At 45.3% G+C, this 21,261-nt stretch overlaps 1 protein-coding gene across 1 annotated transcript in view; it reads left to right on the top strand.

The window, feature by feature from the left end:
• The window catches only part of LOC144819997 (lecithin retinol acyltransferase-like), a 99,172-nt gene extending 96,446 nt beyond the window's left edge, over positions 1-2,726 (top strand). The window contains exon 2 of the mRNA XM_078677662.1: positions 1,311-2,726. Within this exon, the coding sequence (XP_078533788.1) occupies positions 1,311-1,463 (153 nt within the window). The 3' untranslated portion in view covers positions 1,464-2,726. The remainder of the gene's footprint in view (positions 1-1,310) is intronic.
• The last annotated feature ends 18,535 nt before the right edge of the window (positions 2,727-21,261 follow it).

Below are 21,261 nucleotides of genomic sequence, written 5' to 3' on the forward strand. Positions count from 1 at the left end.
CATTCAGACTAATGTAATTTCCTAGAAGTGCCTTTCCATCTTTAAAACCCAACTTGCTCTGTTGCTTTACTTCCCCATGTTCTATCCCATAGGATACATCAGTCTTTGAGCTCAAATTCTCATCTGCTATATTTTCTATGTGTTCCAAGTTCCACCACTGCCCCTTCAATACCTTCACAGCATTCCTTGCCATGTCAGCAACTACCATATCCTCTCCATAATTTAACTCTCCTCTTGATAACCCATGAAGGCATCATACCCCTTCTCTCTCTTCCGTTGCATTACAAGCACCCTTGACTTCACTTTCCACACACATCTGGACACAAAATTATTCAACCAGACTGACCTTATTTCACCTTAGGACATTTTCCCTCACTACACCCTAAAAGGGTGGCACACCTGTGGTAGTGTGTAGGGTGTTCTTGCACGGCCTTAGCATAGACCTCCAGTTCATTCATCAAAACCACCCTGCTTGGCACTATGTCACTCACTAACTCACCAACCTATTGGTTCTCTCTACCATTCAATTACCCAGTAGTAAGTTAGGAGTCCTAACTTTACTACTACTAAATGCCTTCTGTGAATACAAAAAGTAGTACGTTTAGGATTTTATCTCAGATTAGTTCTGTGAATCATCCCCAATGTGTCTATGCCTTCTCATTACAAATAATGATATCCACCAGCATACTGTAGCAGAGGCGATGGTCCTCTCATCCATGTCAACTCCACTCACCACGTATCTAAGAGCAATAATAAAGCTGTTAGTTTCCTAATGTATCTAGGAATCTGTGCAACATATCCAAGAAGCAAAAACAGGGGGAAGTTCCACGTTTGTACTGAATAGTCTTAAAAATCATGTCAATTACTTTATCCCCAAAAAAGCATGTTTATCAGCACAATGCCATGCTCAGTAAATGAAGTCTGTCTGCGCTTGTGAATGTGCGCATCTACATAAGTCAGGGTTTATGGCGGAATGGCCCCACATGATTTTTACCCGGAAAAACGCATTTGAATTTCTGTAGGTAAAAACTGCCACATCTGGGTTCTTGCACCATGAAATGTGGGGAAATGTGGTATTCCCGCTACACCAGCCATTCGAATGGTGCTATAATACTGCACCCAATAAAAACCATACCATATCTAGTGCTATTGGTATTAATTGCATGAGAAATTACCTCTGGGTCAGAGTGGAAAATTGAAATGAGTCCCTCCTTGTCTTATGAATTGAGAAGTGTTGTAACTTTTTATCTGATATATCGGTTCAGCGAAACTTGCACTGAGCTACCCTAATTGTGTTATTTCTCTTTCAGTTTTGTGAGACGGTGAAGATGATCATCCGGGACCAGCGCAGTGTTCTTGCTTCAGTGTTGCTGGGATTGGCTTCCATGATGTGCCTGGGACTAGGACCTTCCACCACCCTCCCCAGCATCCTCATTCCTTTCTCTCTCTGGATGGCTGGCTGACCAACCTGAAGAACAAGTTGTTAAGACTCATGCCAAACATGAAATAAACTATGAAGCTGATGAAAATGGTTTTTAAACATTGTGGAAATCATGTGACCTGTAGTTTTTAATGACTGCAGTCACATTCTCACCTTGAACACAATGTAGAATGAGTATCTTACTGTGTAAGACACGGTCGGATGGCCGTCAAACTATTCCTTGTGAATTGCAACTTCTGGACAAGCTCCTTTACTTTACATGCAAGAGTTCTGCTTTGTTGTGTCCTGCAACCACCACATTTTTTCAAGTTGAAGATGCATCCTGCATTTGCGAGTCCTAATCAATTTCTAGTTATTCCGAAGGCTAAAACTGTGGTCAGCTAATTTGTTAAAGGTTCTAATGTGGCTGGAGAACCTGCCATTGCAGGGCGACTGCATACATGTGGACATATTCCAAACATTATCTAGACCACTGTTCCCAGGAGCGTGCGCGCCTGGGCGCCCGCGCATCTCCGTTCCCCCGAGCGTGCAGTGCTGTGTGTGAAGCGCGCACACACAGCACATCCCGGGAGAGCATTCCGCCGCTCGCATTTAAAAGCGGCGTCGCGAAAAATGCTAATTTCCTTTTTGGTGCTTGCCTGTGCAAGCAGTGGCTCCTCCTGCAAGTGCTGCATTCATTTCTTAATGGAGCGCAGCCAGAAGCTGTTGGTGAGCTTTTGTGAAAATATTTGTTAATTACAGCACCATCATGCGCTGCAATTAACAAATATTTTCACAATGGCCCACAATCGGCCCCCAGCTGCGCTCCTTTAAGATAAGAAATGCAGCTTTTAAGTCGGCGTCAGTACAAGAGCGGGATAGGACGCTCTTCTCTCTCATCCAGGCATTACCTGCAGCCAGCCAGCCACAAAAAATCGAGAGGATATTTTTATTTACTTCCAACTTGTACCCGAAAATTATTGTTCTGACAACACCTGGCAGGGTCTTTATAAATAGTGCCGCAAACATCTTGACCTGGACTGCCCTTAATGAATCATCCATCGCCCTCTTCAATTTATTGTCCGTGTAATGTGTAATAAAAGAATCTGACTGCGAAAGCGCAGCAGAAGAATTCAATCCCACGTTTATGTACCAATTTCCATTTGCTAAATGTTCGAGTGTCTGAAGGCACAAAAATATCGGGCAAAGTATTGTTGTTATTCAGCCATTAGCAACACCTGCTTCAGTTATGAGTGGCCCCATTGCTTCTGTTGTGAACCAACTTATTGAAATAAAATGATTTTTATACAAGGCTGTGTCTCTATTTTCGACCTTGTCTTACAGTTTGAGATTGAAGCAATCACTGGTAATTTCTAAAACGCATTGAATTGAAATTCACCATATTTTCCACCATCCTCAAAAAGATGGGATAGGCAGTGACAAGGCCACAACCATAGGAAGGGAGTAATTACACAGGGCCGTGGGTAAGAAGCAGGCAGAAGTGTACAGGGGCGGAGTGACTGTTCACAGCAGGGGTCATGGGAGGGAAGCAGGCAGTACGGGAGGAGTGACTCTTCACCATAGCTGCCAAGGTTTCAGATCGCTATGTGTGACATTTTTATAATGTCAGTGAAATTATGAGTGACATTTTATCAACTATGAGTGACACTATCTAAGGAGCAAAATCAAGCAATGAGACTCTGCAAACATATAAACATTAATTACACCCATTTGTGCAAAGATAAACTCTAAAAAGTTCTTAGAATTGCTGTAAAGCACCAGAAATGGAAGGGCATTTTTGGAACCTGGAGATCCAGCAACTGCTAACTGAGGATGCCAGTCAACCTACAGGAGTCTCGGGGGTTTGCAAGTCACAGTCCACAAAGGAGGCCGGGAAATGATCAATGCCGCTGAGTTTATATAGGAGAGTCACTTCATTTCCATTTCTTAATATGTCATTTGAGGTGACCAAACTCTGCATTAACAAAATGTGAAAGCCCGCAATGCCTCCTAGGGAGGGAGACATATGTGGCACCCTGGCACTAGCCTGACTAATTTTGGATTTCTCAGCCTCCAGAAGCGTTAAAACCATTTTATTGTTTGTCTCCGCCTTTAATTTAGGCTCATTGTTATACAAAAACTGTTAGCCTGGGTAAAGCCGCACCTTGAGCACTGATGTAAACTGACTTTTTCAGAGTACATTCAAATTTGCCATACTCCTCCCCTGGCGATGGCGTGATTTGCATGTGGTAGCGCTTCGCGCGGCTGGATGGTGGCTAAGCTCACGCTCTTGGGGGGGCTGCTAAGCGGACACATGACATTTGCAAAGAGCAGTTTGCCTGCTCGAGTGCCAGGGCAAGCAGGGCAAAAGTCCGTGCTTCAAATTTCATCACAAACGTCAGGAATATTGCAAATTACATAACCAAATTAACTGTAGATAGATGATTATTTGATTGACATCTGGAAGGCTGTCACAGGCTGAGCAGCCCATAACAAGAACATTTACTGAGTGCAAAGGCAGCTTTCAAGTACATCACTTTTTGTCCAGAGGAGCCCAGCCAGATTATAATTGCCTGTCCTTCCTTTCATTGCAAATTCCCTATCACCGTTACCAGCAGTGTCTCATTTAAAAGGGAAGGTTGTTTTCCAAATATTAGCAGCGCCGCCTGTTGACTCGTCACCTTCCTCCTGGCAGCTTTTTGCTGGTTGGTGTTGCTAGCGTGTCACTCTTATTTTATTCTTCTTTTTGGCTCCTTTTCTGCTTTTGTGGCCAAATGAGTTGCTGCTGGTTTTCTCTTTTTTTTCAACACTGTGACCCTCACTGTAACCATCAATTTTCTTCTGATATTGACCCTTTTTAAAGTGTCGCACAAATTGAAATATATCCTGCTTTACAAATAGTAGATCTTACAACTCAAGTAGTTGTTACTCCTTTCATTTCATTCGAAAGGTTGAGTAGGTCCGGATGAGAATTTTTTCTCAATTGCTCAGGTTTCAATGGGCTGCGATTTGACCCAAGGTGGGGTTTTTATCCAGAACATTGAGGGAAAGTAGACTGAAACAGTTCATTTCTTTTTTTACTTCTTTACTGTATTTCAACATGTGAATCCACCTCTTTTGGTGGCGAGTAGGTTCTGTAAATTCCAGCGTTATCACTAGCATAGAGGTATTTGTTTTCTATGTTTACTTTGTGGGCTTCAGATATTTTTTCTGGAGATCTCATCAGGCAAACCTAATTAGATGAGGTGATTTCGAGCTAGTCAAAACATGACATCATATCAAAAGTTATACCATTACTTTGCATTTATCTTTATTTAGCTTGTCCTTATTCGTTCAGAATGGGAACATAGATATTTACAATTTCTGGAGTCCCCTCAGCTAGTAATAAGTACAGCTGTTAAAAAGAAATGGTCTTGATGTTTCTGTTGAACCTTTACCCACCATTTTTGTAAGGATTTGAACAACTCATCCAGCAAAAGGTTAGGTCCAAGGACTTAATTATTCCAAAATTGCTTTTTGTCCTCACCATTTCTTTCCTCTTACTGAAATGCCATACAGGGCTTTATATTCTTGCTTTTACTTATTGAATAACCTAAAGACAAATATTTGAATCTGTACAAATTCCCTTAATAATAGACCACTACTGCCCTTCCTTTAAGAGCCTCCGTCAGATAAGCCTCTGCCCTTGCAAAGCTGACAGTCCTGATTAAATATGGCAGAAGCTACTAAATTTGGCTTCAAACAAAAAGTGTAGGGCTCACTTAACTCCAACATCATCATTCTAAGATGGTTGGTAACAACAGTTGGCAATACTGGGCCAGCAGTTACTGATGCAAGTTGGTATCAGTACCTCAATTAATAGCCCGTATGAGCTTTTTGCTCCGAAAAATGGAATAGCTGGTGGGTCCTGGAATTGCGGGCCACTTTACTGCAGAGAGTTTTAATTATTCAGGGCCCTTTCCCCCTTCACATTTCCCACTTGCTTTTAGCTGATGAAAAATGTGAGCAGAAAATAATTTAGTAGCACTGAATGCAGGTCCACGCAAAGTAAAGCTTAGAGTTGTCTGGGGTAGTAATTCAGCAATTAGCATGTGGAATTGCCACTGTACACAAGTTAGACCGAGGGGCAAGAGTTCATCTGCCTTGGTGCCTACATCACATCCCCAATTTGTGATAATTTGCCATGAAATGTCATGATTGGCTTACTTACACTCTAGTATGCTAAACAAGTTCAAATTGACCAGTTCTAAACTCTGTACAAGGAATGTCCTATACTATACTAATGTACCATCAGACTGTCCAGACTCGCATGGAATCCCTGAGTTTTTGGCTGAAGTAAATGTCTTCCCAGAGAGGAAATACTCATGTGATGGTTGACGGAACACTTCTCTTGATTGCCACCAAAGCATAAAATCATTGTACATCCATATATGAAGGAGTGAGGTCAATGAAGTATCAGTAATATCTTGCTGACCCTACCCCTCAAAACGAGCATTAAGCCACAACCGCTACCACAAGAGCGGAAGCATTTTCAATATTATATACAACTTTATGCCACTGAAAAAACCAATAGTCCTGGCTTTTTGTAGGTGTAATGTTACTTGTATTAAATTTCTGGATGCAATGACAGAAGAAGCAAAATATCAGTCGGGTGGAACACTATGCTTAGCACAGATTTTTAGCTTAATTGCTTTTAAGCAACGTCCTTAATTGCCTCGGCCACGCCCCGTTGAGAGACCCCCCTCGTGCTTTTCATCTCAATTAAAGCCCTGGTCTACACGTGCTGTCGGTTTCTTGGGTGCACATAGCCTTGGCTCCAGTTCACACAGAACTTACTCTGCCGCACACAAAGGAGAACAATTGGAGGGAACATTGATCTAGACTACTCAATAAGGCCTAATAACATGGTGAATCAACAGCTCCTGCATAGCTCGACTGCTGATGCAGTAACATGGAATTGCTATGTTTATAATTTGCTATGATGTTGCTATATTCATACTTTGACTTCTTCTTAGAACAATTAAAGGACTTGTTTCTTAAAATCTAGAGATGTTCCAGCGCTTTGGTTGCAAGCATTCAGGTTTGTTGGCTGAACATAAAACTATAATGTTGACGCTGCATTTTCTGCACTTTATTGTCCCACTGTGTACAATGAAGAGTGTTGCAAGAAATTCATAAAAAACAACTTTGTATATTGCATTGACTGCCCCTATCTTTCATGGTTTTTTAGGACGCACATTATGCTCTTCTTTTGGCTGCCGTTTCCCCCTCGTCCTGTTACCGAGTAGTCCACGGATGATTTGATGGGATCCAATCATATGCACACCAATGTGTTCAGCCCTAGGTCTCAATAGGAGGTTTTCACCATTTGCTATTAAGCCTTAATGCTGCCTTGATAGTGTTCTTTAGCAGTGTCCTTCATGCCATGCTCATTTCTGGAACAAGGGTTTCGCTTGTACTTGAGTTGAAATAGATGAGCTGCATATGCATGCAATTAAGAGTAACGTGCAACAAAACAAAATGGGGCATGCCTGTTCCAGAGGAAGAAGTCAGCACACTTTATCTGGTAGACATCAGGCAAACTCGTCAGGAGCAGCTGAAGGTGAACCGATTATTAGACGAAAAATAGTCTATGTATTGGAATGGACAAAAGAGTTAAGTTGATTCTCCAAAGAATTGCCTTTCTGAGAAAGTTGATGGCTAAACACCTAACCCCGAGTGGTAGACGATAGCAAGTGGTAGATTGACCTCTGGTTGGGTAGAAAGGGGGTGGGGCAAAAAGGTACCACCGCTGTGTCTGCTCTGTCTGGTCAGTGGGCAGCCAATCCACTCTTCTTGCAGAAGCACCCACAAAAACGGAGATAAATGTTGCTGTTCAAATAAAATTGTAATACAAAATGTAAACAACTTGCAAGGTCGTAAGTGAGACCCTTTAATTTGAAGTTGTAGGTTCTCAATCACTTCATATGTATTTACTGAAGCAGTCCTCCGATGAGGGAAAGGCAATACCGCATTTATTGATCATTGGCCTTATAGGGCGACCGGTTCAAAATGTCAACTATTACCCAAAGAATGAAGGCCGAAGATACCCCTCACGTGCCCTCGTGCCACCACACTGAACTCCACTGAGCAGCTTTATCCTAACCAGGTAAATTAGTGAAGCAACCAGGGAAACGGCAGGATTAAAAAGGTGCAGCCCATAGCGACAAGAACAGCAGCCGTGCACACCACACACATTAGTGCGGTGTGTTTAAGGTAAAAATACACGATCCCTTTAACCTTTTTGCCAATACATGGTTTACAACCGGGTGTGAATTCAGTAAGTTGATTGAACAATATGTCTTACTGGGACATTTTAAGGGATCTGCTACATTCATGAGAATCAAAAATCTAAAAAACGAACCAGGACTTAACTGTCCTGGTGCTTGTTCTTCTGTTTATGATGAACAGCACTCTAGTATGCCACAGTAAAAGTATGCAGAGAACCAGTTGGGCCTAACTTAAATATTACACCCAGATGTTGTTCTTCCATTTTTGTGCTTTAACACTAGCTTGGCTCACTGGACCACTGAACTGTAAAATCTCGTCAGGTTTCCAAGATATTCACAATGGATATGCAAGAGACGTTTGTATATGAAGAATACCAGCGAAGATGTCTACATTTGCTTTACCATTCTGAAATTCTAGCTGGATTTACTATGTGTTGGTACTTTGAGCCCAGCCCTATGTGAAAAAACCTTTTTAAAAGTTTATATTTCAAACTAGACCGCATGTGCATATTTACATCAATGCAACGTGATGCAACACATAGGCCCAGATTTACTAAAGGTTCACGCTGTGCAGCAAGACAGGCAGTTGCGCTACGTTGCTTGAATGGGAGAGAGCAGAACTGCACCAGATTTACACGGGTCTGGTGCAGTTCTCCGCTCTTCTAATGCTGGCACCGCAGGCACCTTTGCTTTATATCACAAGAGCGCCTGCGTTGAGCTCAGGATAGCAGAATGCAGCACACATGCAAAAATGTAATCAATGAGAGCTAAATATACTTCCCCCTCATTACGCCTACACGGGGTAGGCGCACCATTTTTCTGCGCAAACTCAGGGTTGCAAGTTTTTAATAAATATGGGTTTGCATCAAAATGTGCGGGTGGATACACAAGAAGGACTATGCTGCAGCCAGGTAACACTTGATGCAAGGTAAATCAAGGCAGGCCTTTGTGCTGTGTTGCGTTACTACGCAAATCAGGGGTTTTGTGGCTTAGTAAATACCAAAATAGAATTTGAGTTGGGGCTGCATCAAAAAGTGAGTCTGAGCCATAGTGTCTATTAAATATTGTTTGCATTGCATTAGGGACTGAGCAGTCTTCAGTGATTGAGGGCCATAGCTTACAATGGTATGTAATCCTCCCATTTAAAAGTGCAGACATTCAGTTCTCTAATTCTTGTTTAAATTAAGTTTAGCCTAAATTTTCTCAATAAAATGTACAACAGCGCAAAGGTCTGTACTTTAAAATGTTCTGACCCTAATTGAAAATCGAGGTAATTCAGAAGAGTATTAAATCACAAAACAATATCGTGGCAACATATCCCTTTGTTTCTCTCCACAATGTCATGGTGTTAAGATCCAGGCTCCTTTGGTGAAGCCCTTTTGTGAGTGTGTTAGACAGAAGAGGAGTACAGTCTCTTTTGCAAGCACACCCTGAAGGTAGGATTATGGTTTACATTGGTGGCGTTTTGCATGCTTTTATTGGCCCTCAAAACAAGCATTTGCAATGCAATAGGTCTCGAAATTGCGAGATATTGAGCTATTGGCATTGTGAATGACAATGCCTTTTTATTTATGTGTTTAAAAACCCTGCAATAATAAAAGACATTGTCATTTACAATACCAATAGGTCAAAGTTTCTAAAATGCAAGGCCTATTGCACTGCTAATGCTTGGTGTTTACAAGCGCCCCATGCTGCGCTTTCACTTTAATATGCGCCACACCCCTTTCTTTAGACGAGCCGTGTCTAAAGAAAGGTCCACAGCCGCTAATAAAGTGAAAGCGCGGTATGGGGCGCTTTTACCCAAAAAAGCATTTGTTTATCAAGTTGACAAACAAATGCTTTGTTTTGTAAAAGTGCCAGTGAAAGCTTGCAAGGAGCTGAATGTTGCAGGAAATCATGTATTGCCTGCAGTAGGAGAAACGCATTAAAGAAAATAGTGCTTACAGACTAAATAAGATGTACTGTATAACAACTGAAGTAAAAGGGCCAGTCCTCATGGGAGGTTGCAAATGAAGACTAGGCAGTACTACGGAGGGACTAACAAGCCTATTAAGGAATCAGAAGGCAGCATTTATGAAGGACAGTGACACACACCAATGATAAATATGGTTGGAGAGTGGGCGGGGCTTCAAGTTCATACTCCAATACAGCATGCGCTGCCCAGGCTTGACCTTAAAAGAAGAAATGACGCATCACAAGTTAATACAATACAACATGCAATCTGAACTTGATCCCTAGTATTTCCCCAAACCCTGTCACAACTTCTAGACCCTAGTCCTGAGGGCTTGCAAACCTATCTATTTTCACAAAAGCACTTACAGAAAGGCACCAAGTGCTGCATCCATCTTCAGGCTTGAACTGCACGTAGGAGGTGTAGTACAAGAACACCGTTGTCAAAATATTGCCTGACATGAATACTATGTGCTAAGTATTAACTATAAAAGAAAGACCAATTGGAGTAAATAATAGAAAATGTACATCATGTTACACAATAGTTTGTAAAAAATATTTAGGCTGTAATATTTATTTTATGACATAGCTGTTCATGATATTCTAACATATAACCCCCATAGCATTAAAGGGTTAACTTGTTACCTAACTCTTGGTTCCCGTCGCCTTCCAGTGAAGAGGACTTTCCTGCATGACCTGCCGTAGCTCGGAAACTGCTGTTTTCTAATTTTTGCTCTATGGTGGGAGAAGAATGTGTCCCGTATGGTAAACATGGATGTACGACATTACAATGCATGCTTTTACCACGCATGATTTTACATCGCGAGTTTTACAACGCATACCATTACAACGCATAGTGCTTTGGGGCGCTGGATAGTGAATAGTTTAATTTACTATTCCAACTCCAGTCCCCGTGGATAGTAGGGAAGGTGTTGGATAGTACATTAAACCTATTCCCTATCCTAGAGCGCCCCCCAGCGCAATGCGTTGTAATGGCTTGTGTTGTAAAAGTTGCGTCGTAAAAGCACTACGTGGTAAAAGTTGCGTTGTAAAGGATGTTTCCCGGTAAACATGCATGTACCCCTGGCTTGGGTGCCCAACCACCTGAGAAACTGATATCCTGATTTTTTTTGGCCTTGACAACAGGCTCATCGCAGGTGTGCACCGAGACCTAGACCTGTCCCTGTTACTGCTAAATCCAGAACCTGTTCCATGACCTTGAGGGATGCACAAAGTGCCTTCTCAGTCAAAATAAGACAACTGTCCATGCCTGTGGTTAGTTACATAAAACAGCAGTGACAGCGTATCAAATGTTCATGAATCATTTGTGTGACCAGACTTTTTTCTCTGTGACAGTCAGTGTGGTCTACTGACCCTGTAGGAAATCACCCTTTCTTTGCATGGTTACCCCCAATTTTTGCCTGATATCTGATGCAACCCGACTTGATGTTCCCTGGGTCCCTGCCAATCAGGTTCCCAGGGTCTGTGTTCTTTCCCATAATTGTACCTTTGTATCCACAATTGGCACATCCCTGGCCACAGACAAGCCCCTTGTAAAAGATACCAAGACCACTGTGACCAAGAAAGGCCTCTGAGGGCTGCAGCACCTATTGTGACACCCTTAGAGGCCCTGCACCTTAACCTACACTTTGCCACAGCAGGCTGTGTGTTTTGGTGCAGACAAAAGTGAAGAGTCGACATGACACACACCCCTGCATGCCTGCAATCCACTACCTAAGGCCTAGGTAATTCACCCTTCTAGCAGGGAGCACTAGTCCGAAGGTAAGGGTACAGAGGCATGAACCCTGTTCCCCTATAGTGTCTTAAGTCCATTCTTAGACATTGTAAGTGTAATAAAGCCATAACAAGTATTTGGTCTGGGAGTTGGGCATTACAAACTCCACAGCTCCATAATGGCTTTACTAAAAAATGGGAAGTTTGGTAACAAACTTCTCAGCACATTAAACCCACACTGATGCCAGTGTGGGATTTAATGTGAAATGCCCTCTGAGGACATCTTAGAGATGCCCCCTGAAAATTGACCTTCCCTGGTGTGGTTCCTGAATGACTGTCCGCCATTGCCACCACCAGACAGGTTTCTGGACCCCTGGGTAAAGGGTCTCTGCTCTGTGGGTCCAGAATCAAAGCCCATCCTGGGCAGAGGTGTTATGCCTCCTCCCCAGGTAGGGCTGCGCCAATGAAAGGGAAAGCTTTGAAGCCTGCCACTTTTGGACGCGGTCCTGCCTTTTGCTGCCCCCAGCAACTGGCTCCCACCAGTTCTGACCCCTACTTGGGCGGGCGTTTCGGTGGGAAATACAAGCTAGGAATAGAGGTGTGCCAACCATTGCCAACCCCACCCCTCAGGTGAGGAAAGCGAGGTGAAGCACACATCTTAGTCCAATCTATCTTGAAGATGAGGGGACTCAGCCAATTAGGAAGAGGCTATTGCCCATCCCACTGGAGGGTAGCATTCTAGGGAGTGTACCTACCCCAAGCATGGGACTCATTGGCCCCAACCTACACACACCTTTAACACCCCTAAATTTAGTATTTAGGAGTGAGCCTGAAACATGCCTCCTCAGATTCGAGGAAGAAAGAAGGACCAAAGTGCTGTGCTGACCCAGGAAGAAACCGAGGACACCAACTGACTTGGCCCAAGCCCTACCAGCCTGTCCCAACCATGACCTGCCTACAACGAAGAAACCAGCGTGTCCAGCAACAACAGACCCCCCGAGCCCGGAGGACCTGCCCCGCACTTAACTAACAGACTCTGTCTCCCGTGAGCACCAGATTTGCTCAAACCAAAGACTAACCTTCAGAGTCCAGACTCCGCGATTCTGTACCTAGCTGCCACCGGCTGAGGCCAAGTGGCCCCATACTCCAAAGAGGTCCCCCAGTGATCCTAAGTTGGGATCCAGTGACCCCTGACCTCCTACAAGCTTTGAAACTAAACTTGCAGCCCTTACTTTCAGAGTCCCCCAGACTGCGACCGAAGGCGGAAAGACAACTATTCCCTCGACCGAAGCGGGCCAGGAAGTCCGACTGCATCTGTCCAACTGACGCTGACTGCGACTGATCGCAGCATAAGGAAACCGATGACTAAGACATTCCTAGCCCTCGACCCCTTCCTGGCCTTGGGTGGCCCAACGGACAGTGTCCAAGCATCCTCCCAGATCCCCAGTTGCCTTCCCAGTCATGGGTCGCCTCCAAGAAGTCCCTGCGACAGAGCCTGCGTGTATCCAAAACTGACGGTCTCCACTGAGAAGTCCAGGGACCACAACGTCTACTCTATCTCCTGCACCCGACTGCGTTGGTGCCACTGGTGATGCAGTCTTGTGACGGTCGTTGGCCCCTACAATGTCGACCGCAACCTTAGGTGCTTTGCTCCAACACCCAAGTGGCCTGCTTGCCAGCAGACCCCAACCAAAGGCCCCCTTAGCCCATTGGCTAATGTTGGGCCCATGCACTCTGCACCAGGCCACCCCAGTGCCGCTGGTGGTGCAACTAGAGTGTCCACCTGGACCTTGGGGAACATTAATCCTAACCCCAAAACCTTGTAAGTCAAATACTTACCTCCCAGTTCGATAACCTTTTTTCCTCCCCAAGGGACCCATAATAGGAGATTTTGGGTCTATTTAGAACTGCTAATGTATGGGGAAAAGTGAGCACTACTGTTAAGTAATCCGAAAGTAATCAAAAAGTATTTTATGTGTAATTCCAAGTATTCTGAAAAGCGATATCAACCTGTAACTGCTACAATTACAAGAACAATTGCATTTCCTTGAACAGTTGTGCATTTGCAAGTATTTATTACCTACCTGAACAGAGTCCTGCTTGGTTCTATAAATGAACCATAGGTATGCCTTTTTTTATACCTACCTAATTGGTCTGAATTCTGTCTGAGTGTGTAACATCAGCCTTGATTGAGTGAATACAATAAATGCTTAACACACCCTCCTGATAAGCCTAGCTGCTCGACCACACTACCACAAATAGAGCAGTGGTTATCTAATTTAGCCTCTGCCATACCTCTGTGGACCCACTGGACACTGTGCACACTATACCTTACTTTGGTATAGTGTATGTAGAGCCAACTTCCTACAGATCCATTCATGTAAAGTTCAAATGTTATGTGAGCCCCAGATCCTTTTATTTACATAATCATGCACTTGTCACACATGTGGAATGAGTGTGTTGCACATGTATGGTAGTAAGATTCTTCCTGTGATGAGGCTGAGTGATAGCACCATTGGGATTGATTTTGGATGCCCTCTGGTTTAGCATGTCACAGGATGGAGGGTGGTGTATCGTGTCCCAGCTGGTAAGGTGAGAAGAGCCCCCTTCTATTAGGTTTCGCCTGCACAGCGCTTATGCTGTGCTTGTGAAATCTATTGTTAATATAAATTTAAAAGGGCCTTGCACCCCTCCTTGCTTTTTATTGGTTCCTGTGCTTGCCGCTTACTTTTACTCTGTTTCTATTGACTGTAGCATACTATTTTCTGTTGTTCCCCGTGTCTCTCTTATCAGCCTCCCGTGGCCCAAGTACTGTATTCATCGGCTCTGTGGGACTTTTTTTTTTTATTTAAAACTTTTGCCTACACAGCGGTTCCCTTCTGCTTGTTTTTTTCTGCTGAGTGTATGGCTCTCTACAATTCGTTTACGTCAGTCATGCTGCTCCTCCACCCCTTTTCCCTCCTTCGATGCACCACTTCAATGACAATCATCTTGACACATCCCCGTTTCGGCCATTAGGAGACTGGTGGCATTTTGGAGCGGTCGCACTAATAAGAAATCTTGAGACTAACTTCAACTCCACTATACTGTTGGTGGAAGAAGTTCTGTAAATGGGTAAATACTGTACATTACAGACTAGTCAGGGAAGATACGCTAGGGTGACCGGATGTACAGTGGATTGGCTAGTCTGCTCCCGACCGATGCAAACTGAATTAAGCTCACTCCATACCTTGTTGTCCAGTCTCAGCTCACCCCTGGGCCGCCGCTGTACGCTCAGCAGGATCTCGTTGCCATTATCCAATAAGTGGTACATCGCCACTCACGTGGCCAGTGCCGCTACAGGCTCCTCCTTGCTTCCCGAGAGGCTGAAGTAGTTACGAGCACTGCTAGAATGAATCGTTTCCTGGGGATCTCCGTGCTGCTTGACATCTCTTCTGCTCCAGCATCAGGCCACAGTAACCGATCACAGTGTAAGCCAGGCGCGCACGGAGTTCTCAGCCGCTCTCATGGCTATACTTCACTACTGCTAGAGCTGCCACACCACGCACACCGAATTCAATTGAAATGAGAGCGCCCATATTAGGTGTGAATTCAGAAGGGGGTAGGGTAACCCAATAAACCCTTGCGGGCTTGGGCAGGTACTTTAACATATTAGGTGTGGGCAAACCTGGAAATTTAACGAGGTGCTTAACAAGTCTATGACCACGCAATGAATTTTTTTTTGTGCACGGTTAGTAGAGACTATTTTTAGACCCTTTTCTTTGATGACATTACAGTGGAAAGTAACGTGTTCACATGTCAGCTGCTGGGGACTCTGTGCACGTCTGGCTTAACAAACAATGGCGGAGATTTACTAAGCTTTTGCGCTGTGTTTGCGTCACAAAAGTGACACAAAACAGCGCAAATTCTTTTTTTCCTAATTTACTGGAAATAACGTAACCGCCATGGGAGCGGGCCAAGGATGGTGCCTGGGCATTCCCGTGCAACCACCCATGGTTTAATATGCTAAAACCAATTTACTAAACACATTAGATTGGGTTTAGCATGAGAAAACTGCGCACTTTTAAACTAGGTGCAAAGAAGGAGAAATGCTTTAATTTCGCCTTCCTTTTCCGACTTTGCATGTGTGGAGCACTGGGCAGCATGCATACAAAGTGGGAAAAGCTTTCCCTCGTGTCTAGTTATAGTATTTTGTACAGGAAGGGTACCCTTCCTGTACTAAACCTATGCTAGGCTCACACACACACCCTAGCGCTATGGTCATGTGTGGCGCATAATAGCTGTAATCAGCGCTGGTGCAAGGGAAAGGGGAGGAGAGAGCCATATCTTTGAAAATTTGGCTCTCTCCTGCTCCTTCCCTGTCGGGCAACGCAGCACAGCCTCGCGGGAGGCTGCGCTGCATGGAGATTTGGTCAATCTCCCCATATGACTCTACTCTGGTCACGATCATGACTAGGCGCCCCCCTCGCCTAGAGGAGCGGCGCTGTTAGTCGCGCCGTGAAACCGAGCTCCAGATGGAGGGGCTGGTTGCAGTGTCTGATTTCGTGATGACGTGTAAGTACACGTATCAAAACCGAAACTTATGGCATTTAGGTTCATAAGGCGGCGTCCATCATGTCTCTTCCTCTTTGTCTCCATGGACGACCCAGGGAAGCCGCAAGAGCATCGGAAAACGAGCGAGGCGGCGTGGTACGGTGGGTTTCAAGGAGGCCTGGCGTAGCATTGTAGATTGCGAGCTGTTTAGCTCAGTGGTTTATTCTCTTAGTGTTCGCCAGATACAAGTGCATGGGTTCGATTCCTGGGATTTATTTAGCACATTGAAGGTTAATTTGGCCACTTTACAGGGAACAGAAGGATGGATTAGGAGTTCTTCGAATCGGGCCTCGCAAAATGGAAGCGGGGCTGGCGCGTGCTACATAGTGTTGCCTGGGCTCAGCGATTAATATAGACGGGCCTGTGCAGAACCATGCAGTCCCCCTCCTTGCACCATAATAAGGTGGAAACACTACTGGCACTCTGCCTAGATAGCGAAACTAAGATACCGGTCATGGTTCATAGCCGTACCGATAGGCATGGGAAGGATTGTGTGCCCTGTAATCATTTTGCATATTATAGGCAATTGGGCTCAGCGATATATATAGCATGGCCTGTGCAGAGCCATGCAGTCCCTCTCCTTGCACCATAATAAGGCGGAGACACTACTCGTACTCTGCCTACTATAACTTTAGTTCACAGCACATGGGCGGGGGCAGGACTAGGGCCTATGGTCTGCTACTTTAAGTAACTTGTAATAAGCAGGGCTGGGGAGGTCGACCCAGCAAAGTTTTCCTTCCAGATCTAATTGAACTTGCGGGGCTGAGTGCCCTGGCGATAATAACAGTAGCTATTTGCCACCGGCTTTTGCCGTATGTTCGGTCCCAATACTACACCCATGTCCAATGGTGGCTCGTCTGGGTCAGTTCTGCACCAGTCTACATACCTATGTTTGCAGCTACACACATGGCTGGGTGTGTGCAAAACAGGCCAGTTTATGGGGTTCTCTTGCTCCTTCTAATAAGTCTATAGAGTTACAGAGCCAGTGTGCAATCCTTATCGAGGCAATTGGCTTAAAAGGATCGACAACTTTGGTGCCACCCTACTAGCGATAGTAGCAGTACGCACGCAGAGTATCAGGGCCAACCAATTATTAAGGATATAAGAAATGTTGCGGTAGCACGTTGGGGCCTTCTGGCACGATGTGTGTGGGTGAGTGGGCCAGAATTAGGTATTGAATACTTGTAATCTGCAGCTACCATTTGCCTTCAACATCGCCAACACAATCTGTCTTTGACTGGGCACTCACGTTAAATAACAATGGATAGGCACTTCCGTTACATAGAAGTAATAAGCTCAGGGGGCCACATTCAATTGCAATGCCATTCACCCGTGATTGCAAATAATGAGATGGTGGCTTTGGCGCATTAGGGCCTGTTGGCACAATGTGCGGAGCAGGTCGATCAAGTCGGCCAAATACAAAGTCAAATGTAAGGCCAAGTGCCCTGGATTGCAAGCATAAACTGGTTGCTGTGGTGCATTGGTGCCTGCTGCCATAATGTGCCCAATGCACGAATGTAAGGCCAAGCGGTAGTTTCCAATCCAGTATCATGACCAATTTTCTTCCGACCGTTCATCGGTACATGGCGATACAGTCTGCCTGGGTCCGCTTGGTATAGGTGGTGATAAGATAACGTATTCACAGGTTCATTTCCAGTGCAATATAATTTCACTTCATGGGGGGGGGGGCGGCTTACCCTGGGTCTTATATGCATATGGACAAGCTCCAACACATGGGTAGGTTCAGCGTTTGGAGAGACCCTAAGGGGGGGTGCGATGGAATTGTGCATTGTATAGGCGGTGAGGGGACTGACCTGCAGGTGGTCCTGGACTCTACTGCTGAGGGCAGGTGCACTATGCGGTACCCTGTATTTTAAATAATGCAATGTTTACTGTAGCGCGTTGGGGCCCGCCAGCACCAGGTGCACAGCTGAGTGTGTCGACCGAGTCGGCCAACAATGTAAATACTTTGTGTAGGGCAAAGCTGAAATAAATTATAAGGTTATGCCTAAGTTCTTACTAACTTTGACAGGGGATGTAGAACAAGACGATGGATATGAATATTGTCATATATCCAAATAATACTTAATCCCGTAGTGGTTGCGTACATTTATATGATTTAGGGTGCACCTGGCTTCGCCGGCAGTTTCCTTCTTATGTCCCAGGCGGGCAGAAGGGGCTCACCTGTCAGTGGTTCAGGATTTCCAGGCCTCACCCGAGAAGCTCAGTGAATGTTCCTTGCTTGTGGCGCTCGGCTCCAGGCACTCTGGCTAGGATGAGGCGTTAGTGGAGGTTCCCAGTTGTCATTTCTCCTACGATAGAGTGTGCCAGTTGCTGGCTGGCCTCTGGTTCTGGTTTATGTTATCATTGTTTTAATTGGGTGAAAGCATGGGAGTGGGCTCCTAGGATAACATACCATGCCTCCACATTTGTTGATGTGGGCATCCCTTTATTCGCAGAGCGGAGCAGCAGTTTCCGAGGGTCCAGTCTGGAAAAGGCACGAAAGGCTGAGGGGTTTAGGCACCATTGGTTTGGGGCTGTGGGTCTAGGATTGCCGGATATATATTTGCTCACTTGGAACAAGTGTGGCGAGTCAAGAGTTTTTTCCCCCACCTGCCATTGTAGTCATCCACGCGGGCGGGAATAATATGGGAATAATATGGTGTTCCTTGCCAGGCATGGGGTGCTGGAGGCTTGGCTGCAGCCATGGGTAAGTTTAGACAATGTCTTCCAAAAACAGTGATTTGGGGTTAGAAATAATTTTGAGAGCAGCCATAGCCAGTGGGTTACGGTACAAGCCAGGATTGAATCTGTAAAGAAGCTGAACCATTTCATAAAAAGCATTTTAACAAAGTCCTCCATGGGTTCTATTAGACACAAATTGCTACATCCCGGGATGAGAGAGTTTGTTCTATGAGGATGGGGTGCATCTGTTTACAGAGGGGATGGAGATCTTATCCATACGGTACTGGCGGCTATTGTGGAGCACAGACAGCGCCAGCTATAGAGGGGAGGGCGAGTGCGCCAGGGACCTACTCGCCCTGTGGCGGAGCGCTGCCAGTTAACACAAAAGGGGGCATGCGCAGCAATTGAGGTTCAGCGACTGGATGCACCCCAAGAGGGGGTATGATGGAGCTGTGCAGTGGATAGGCGGGGAGGGGACTGACCTGCTGGTGGTCCTGGACTCTACTGCCGAGGGAAGGCGCGGGGAGGGGACTGACCTGCCGGTGGTCCTGTCTTTACTGCCCTATCCCGCTAAGTATAGTCTGTGTGGACTCTTTGGGAGGCGGCCTGTGTTCAGGTACATCGGTCGCCCGGTGCACTATGTGGTGGCCAGTATTTCAGGTAATGCAATGTTTGCTGTAGCGCGTTGGGGCCTGCCGGCACAATGTGCGCAGCTGGATCGGCCGAGTCGGCCAACAAATTTAAATACATGTGTACGGCGAAGCCGAGAACAAATATATTGTTATGTCTAATTTCATTACTGCCTATTGTCATGGGGATGTGGCCGAGTCGGCCTACAAATATAAATACATGTGGAGGGCGAAGCTGAAAGCAATTATAAGGTTATGCCAAATTTCCTTACTGCCTTTGTCATGTGTATGTCACTAAAGGTCTGTTCATGAGAATAATGATATATATATCCAAGTAGTACTTGGCTCTTGTTGTGGTTGTGTAGATTTATATGAGTTAACGTGAATAAAAGTCTACGCCTTGGACAATATAACCGATCTTGGATATTCTTGGGCACAGTGGGATCGGATGGGTGTCAGAAGTGAAGGAGAGAGAGTGTTTCATTGTGCGCATACTATGACTAGGCGCCCCCCTCGCCTAGAGGAGGGGCGCTGTTAGTCGTGCCGTGAAACCGAGCTCCAGATGGAGGGGCTGGTTGCAGTGTCTGATTTTGTGATGACGTGTGGGTACACGTATCGAAACCGAAACTTATGGCATTTAGGTTCATAAGGCGGCGTCCCTCATGTCTCCTCCTCTTTGTCTCCTTGGACGACCCAGGGAAGCCGCAAGAGCATCGGAAACCACCCACCCACCCGGCAGAAGAGCAAGGCGAAGGGCAGAGCGCTGCCAGTTAACACAAAAGGGGGCATGCGCAGCAATTGAGGTTCAGCGACTGGATGCACCCCAAGAGGGGGTATGATGGAGCTGTGCAGTGGATAGGCGGGGAGGGGACTGACCTGCTGGTGTTCCTGGACTCTACTGCCGATGGAAGGCGCGGGGAGGGGACTGACCTGCTGGTGGTTCTGTCTTTACTGCCCTATCCCGCTAAGTATAGTCTGTGTGGACTCTTTGGGAGGTGGCCTGTGTCCAGGTACATCGGTGGCCCGGTGCGCTATGCGGTGGCCAGTATTTCAAGTAATGCAATGTTTGCTGTAGCGCGTTGGGGCCTGCTGGCACAATGTTGGATCGGCCGAGTTGGCCAACAAATTTAAATACATGTGTACGGCGAAGCCGAGAACAAATATATTGTTATGTCTAATTTCATTACTGCCTATTGTCATGGGGATGTGGCCGAGTCGGCCTACAAATTTAAATCCATGTGGAGGGCAAAGCTGAAAGCAATTATAAGGTTATGCCCAATTTCCTTACTGCCTTTGTCATGTGTATGTCACTAAAGGTCTGTTCATGAGAATAATGATATATATATCCAAGTAGTACTTGGCCCTTGTTGTGGTTGTGTAGATTTATATGAGTTAACGTGAATAAAAGTCTACGCCTTGGACAATATAACCGATCTTGGATATTCTTGGGCACAGTGGGATCAGATGGGTGTCAGAAGTGAAGGAGAGAGAGTGTTTCATTGTACGCGTACTATCAGGTAGTGAGCATTCAGCTAATATCTTTAGTATTGGGCATTGCGGATCTATCTGCCTCTATCTCTTCTGTAGAGAAGACTCCTAGTGTCCTTTGTGTTTTCTTGCTGTTTCCCTCATGCTTTACTCACCCTCGAATCCTCTTCTTGTTCTCAAGTGTTTTTCTCACCCCCTTACACCTATTCTATATGTCCCTGCATCTCCCAACTTGTTTCCCTAATTTGTAAACCCCCTGCTTCTTCATTGTTCCTTTTCATCCTCGCTGCTCTTGCCGCTAAGTAGCATCAGTGTTCTACATTGCCTGCACTCAGCCTGCTCCTAAGTTGTCTTTGCCTCACATTATGACCCTGCTTTTCAATACCCATTCACAATATTAGCTCGTCAGTGCCGTTTTCAGATATTCATGGGTTTCTGTTTAACAGTTAGTCGTGTTAATTTTTGTGTCCACTTTATGATTATCCCAGCATAT

Source organism: Lissotriton helveticus, chromosome 2_1 (genome assembly GCF_964261635.1).
Source record: "Lissotriton helveticus chromosome 2_1, aLisHel1.1, whole genome shotgun sequence".
In the NCBI taxonomy this organism is placed as follows: domain Eukaryota; kingdom Metazoa; phylum Chordata; class Amphibia; order Caudata; family Salamandridae; genus Lissotriton; species Lissotriton helveticus.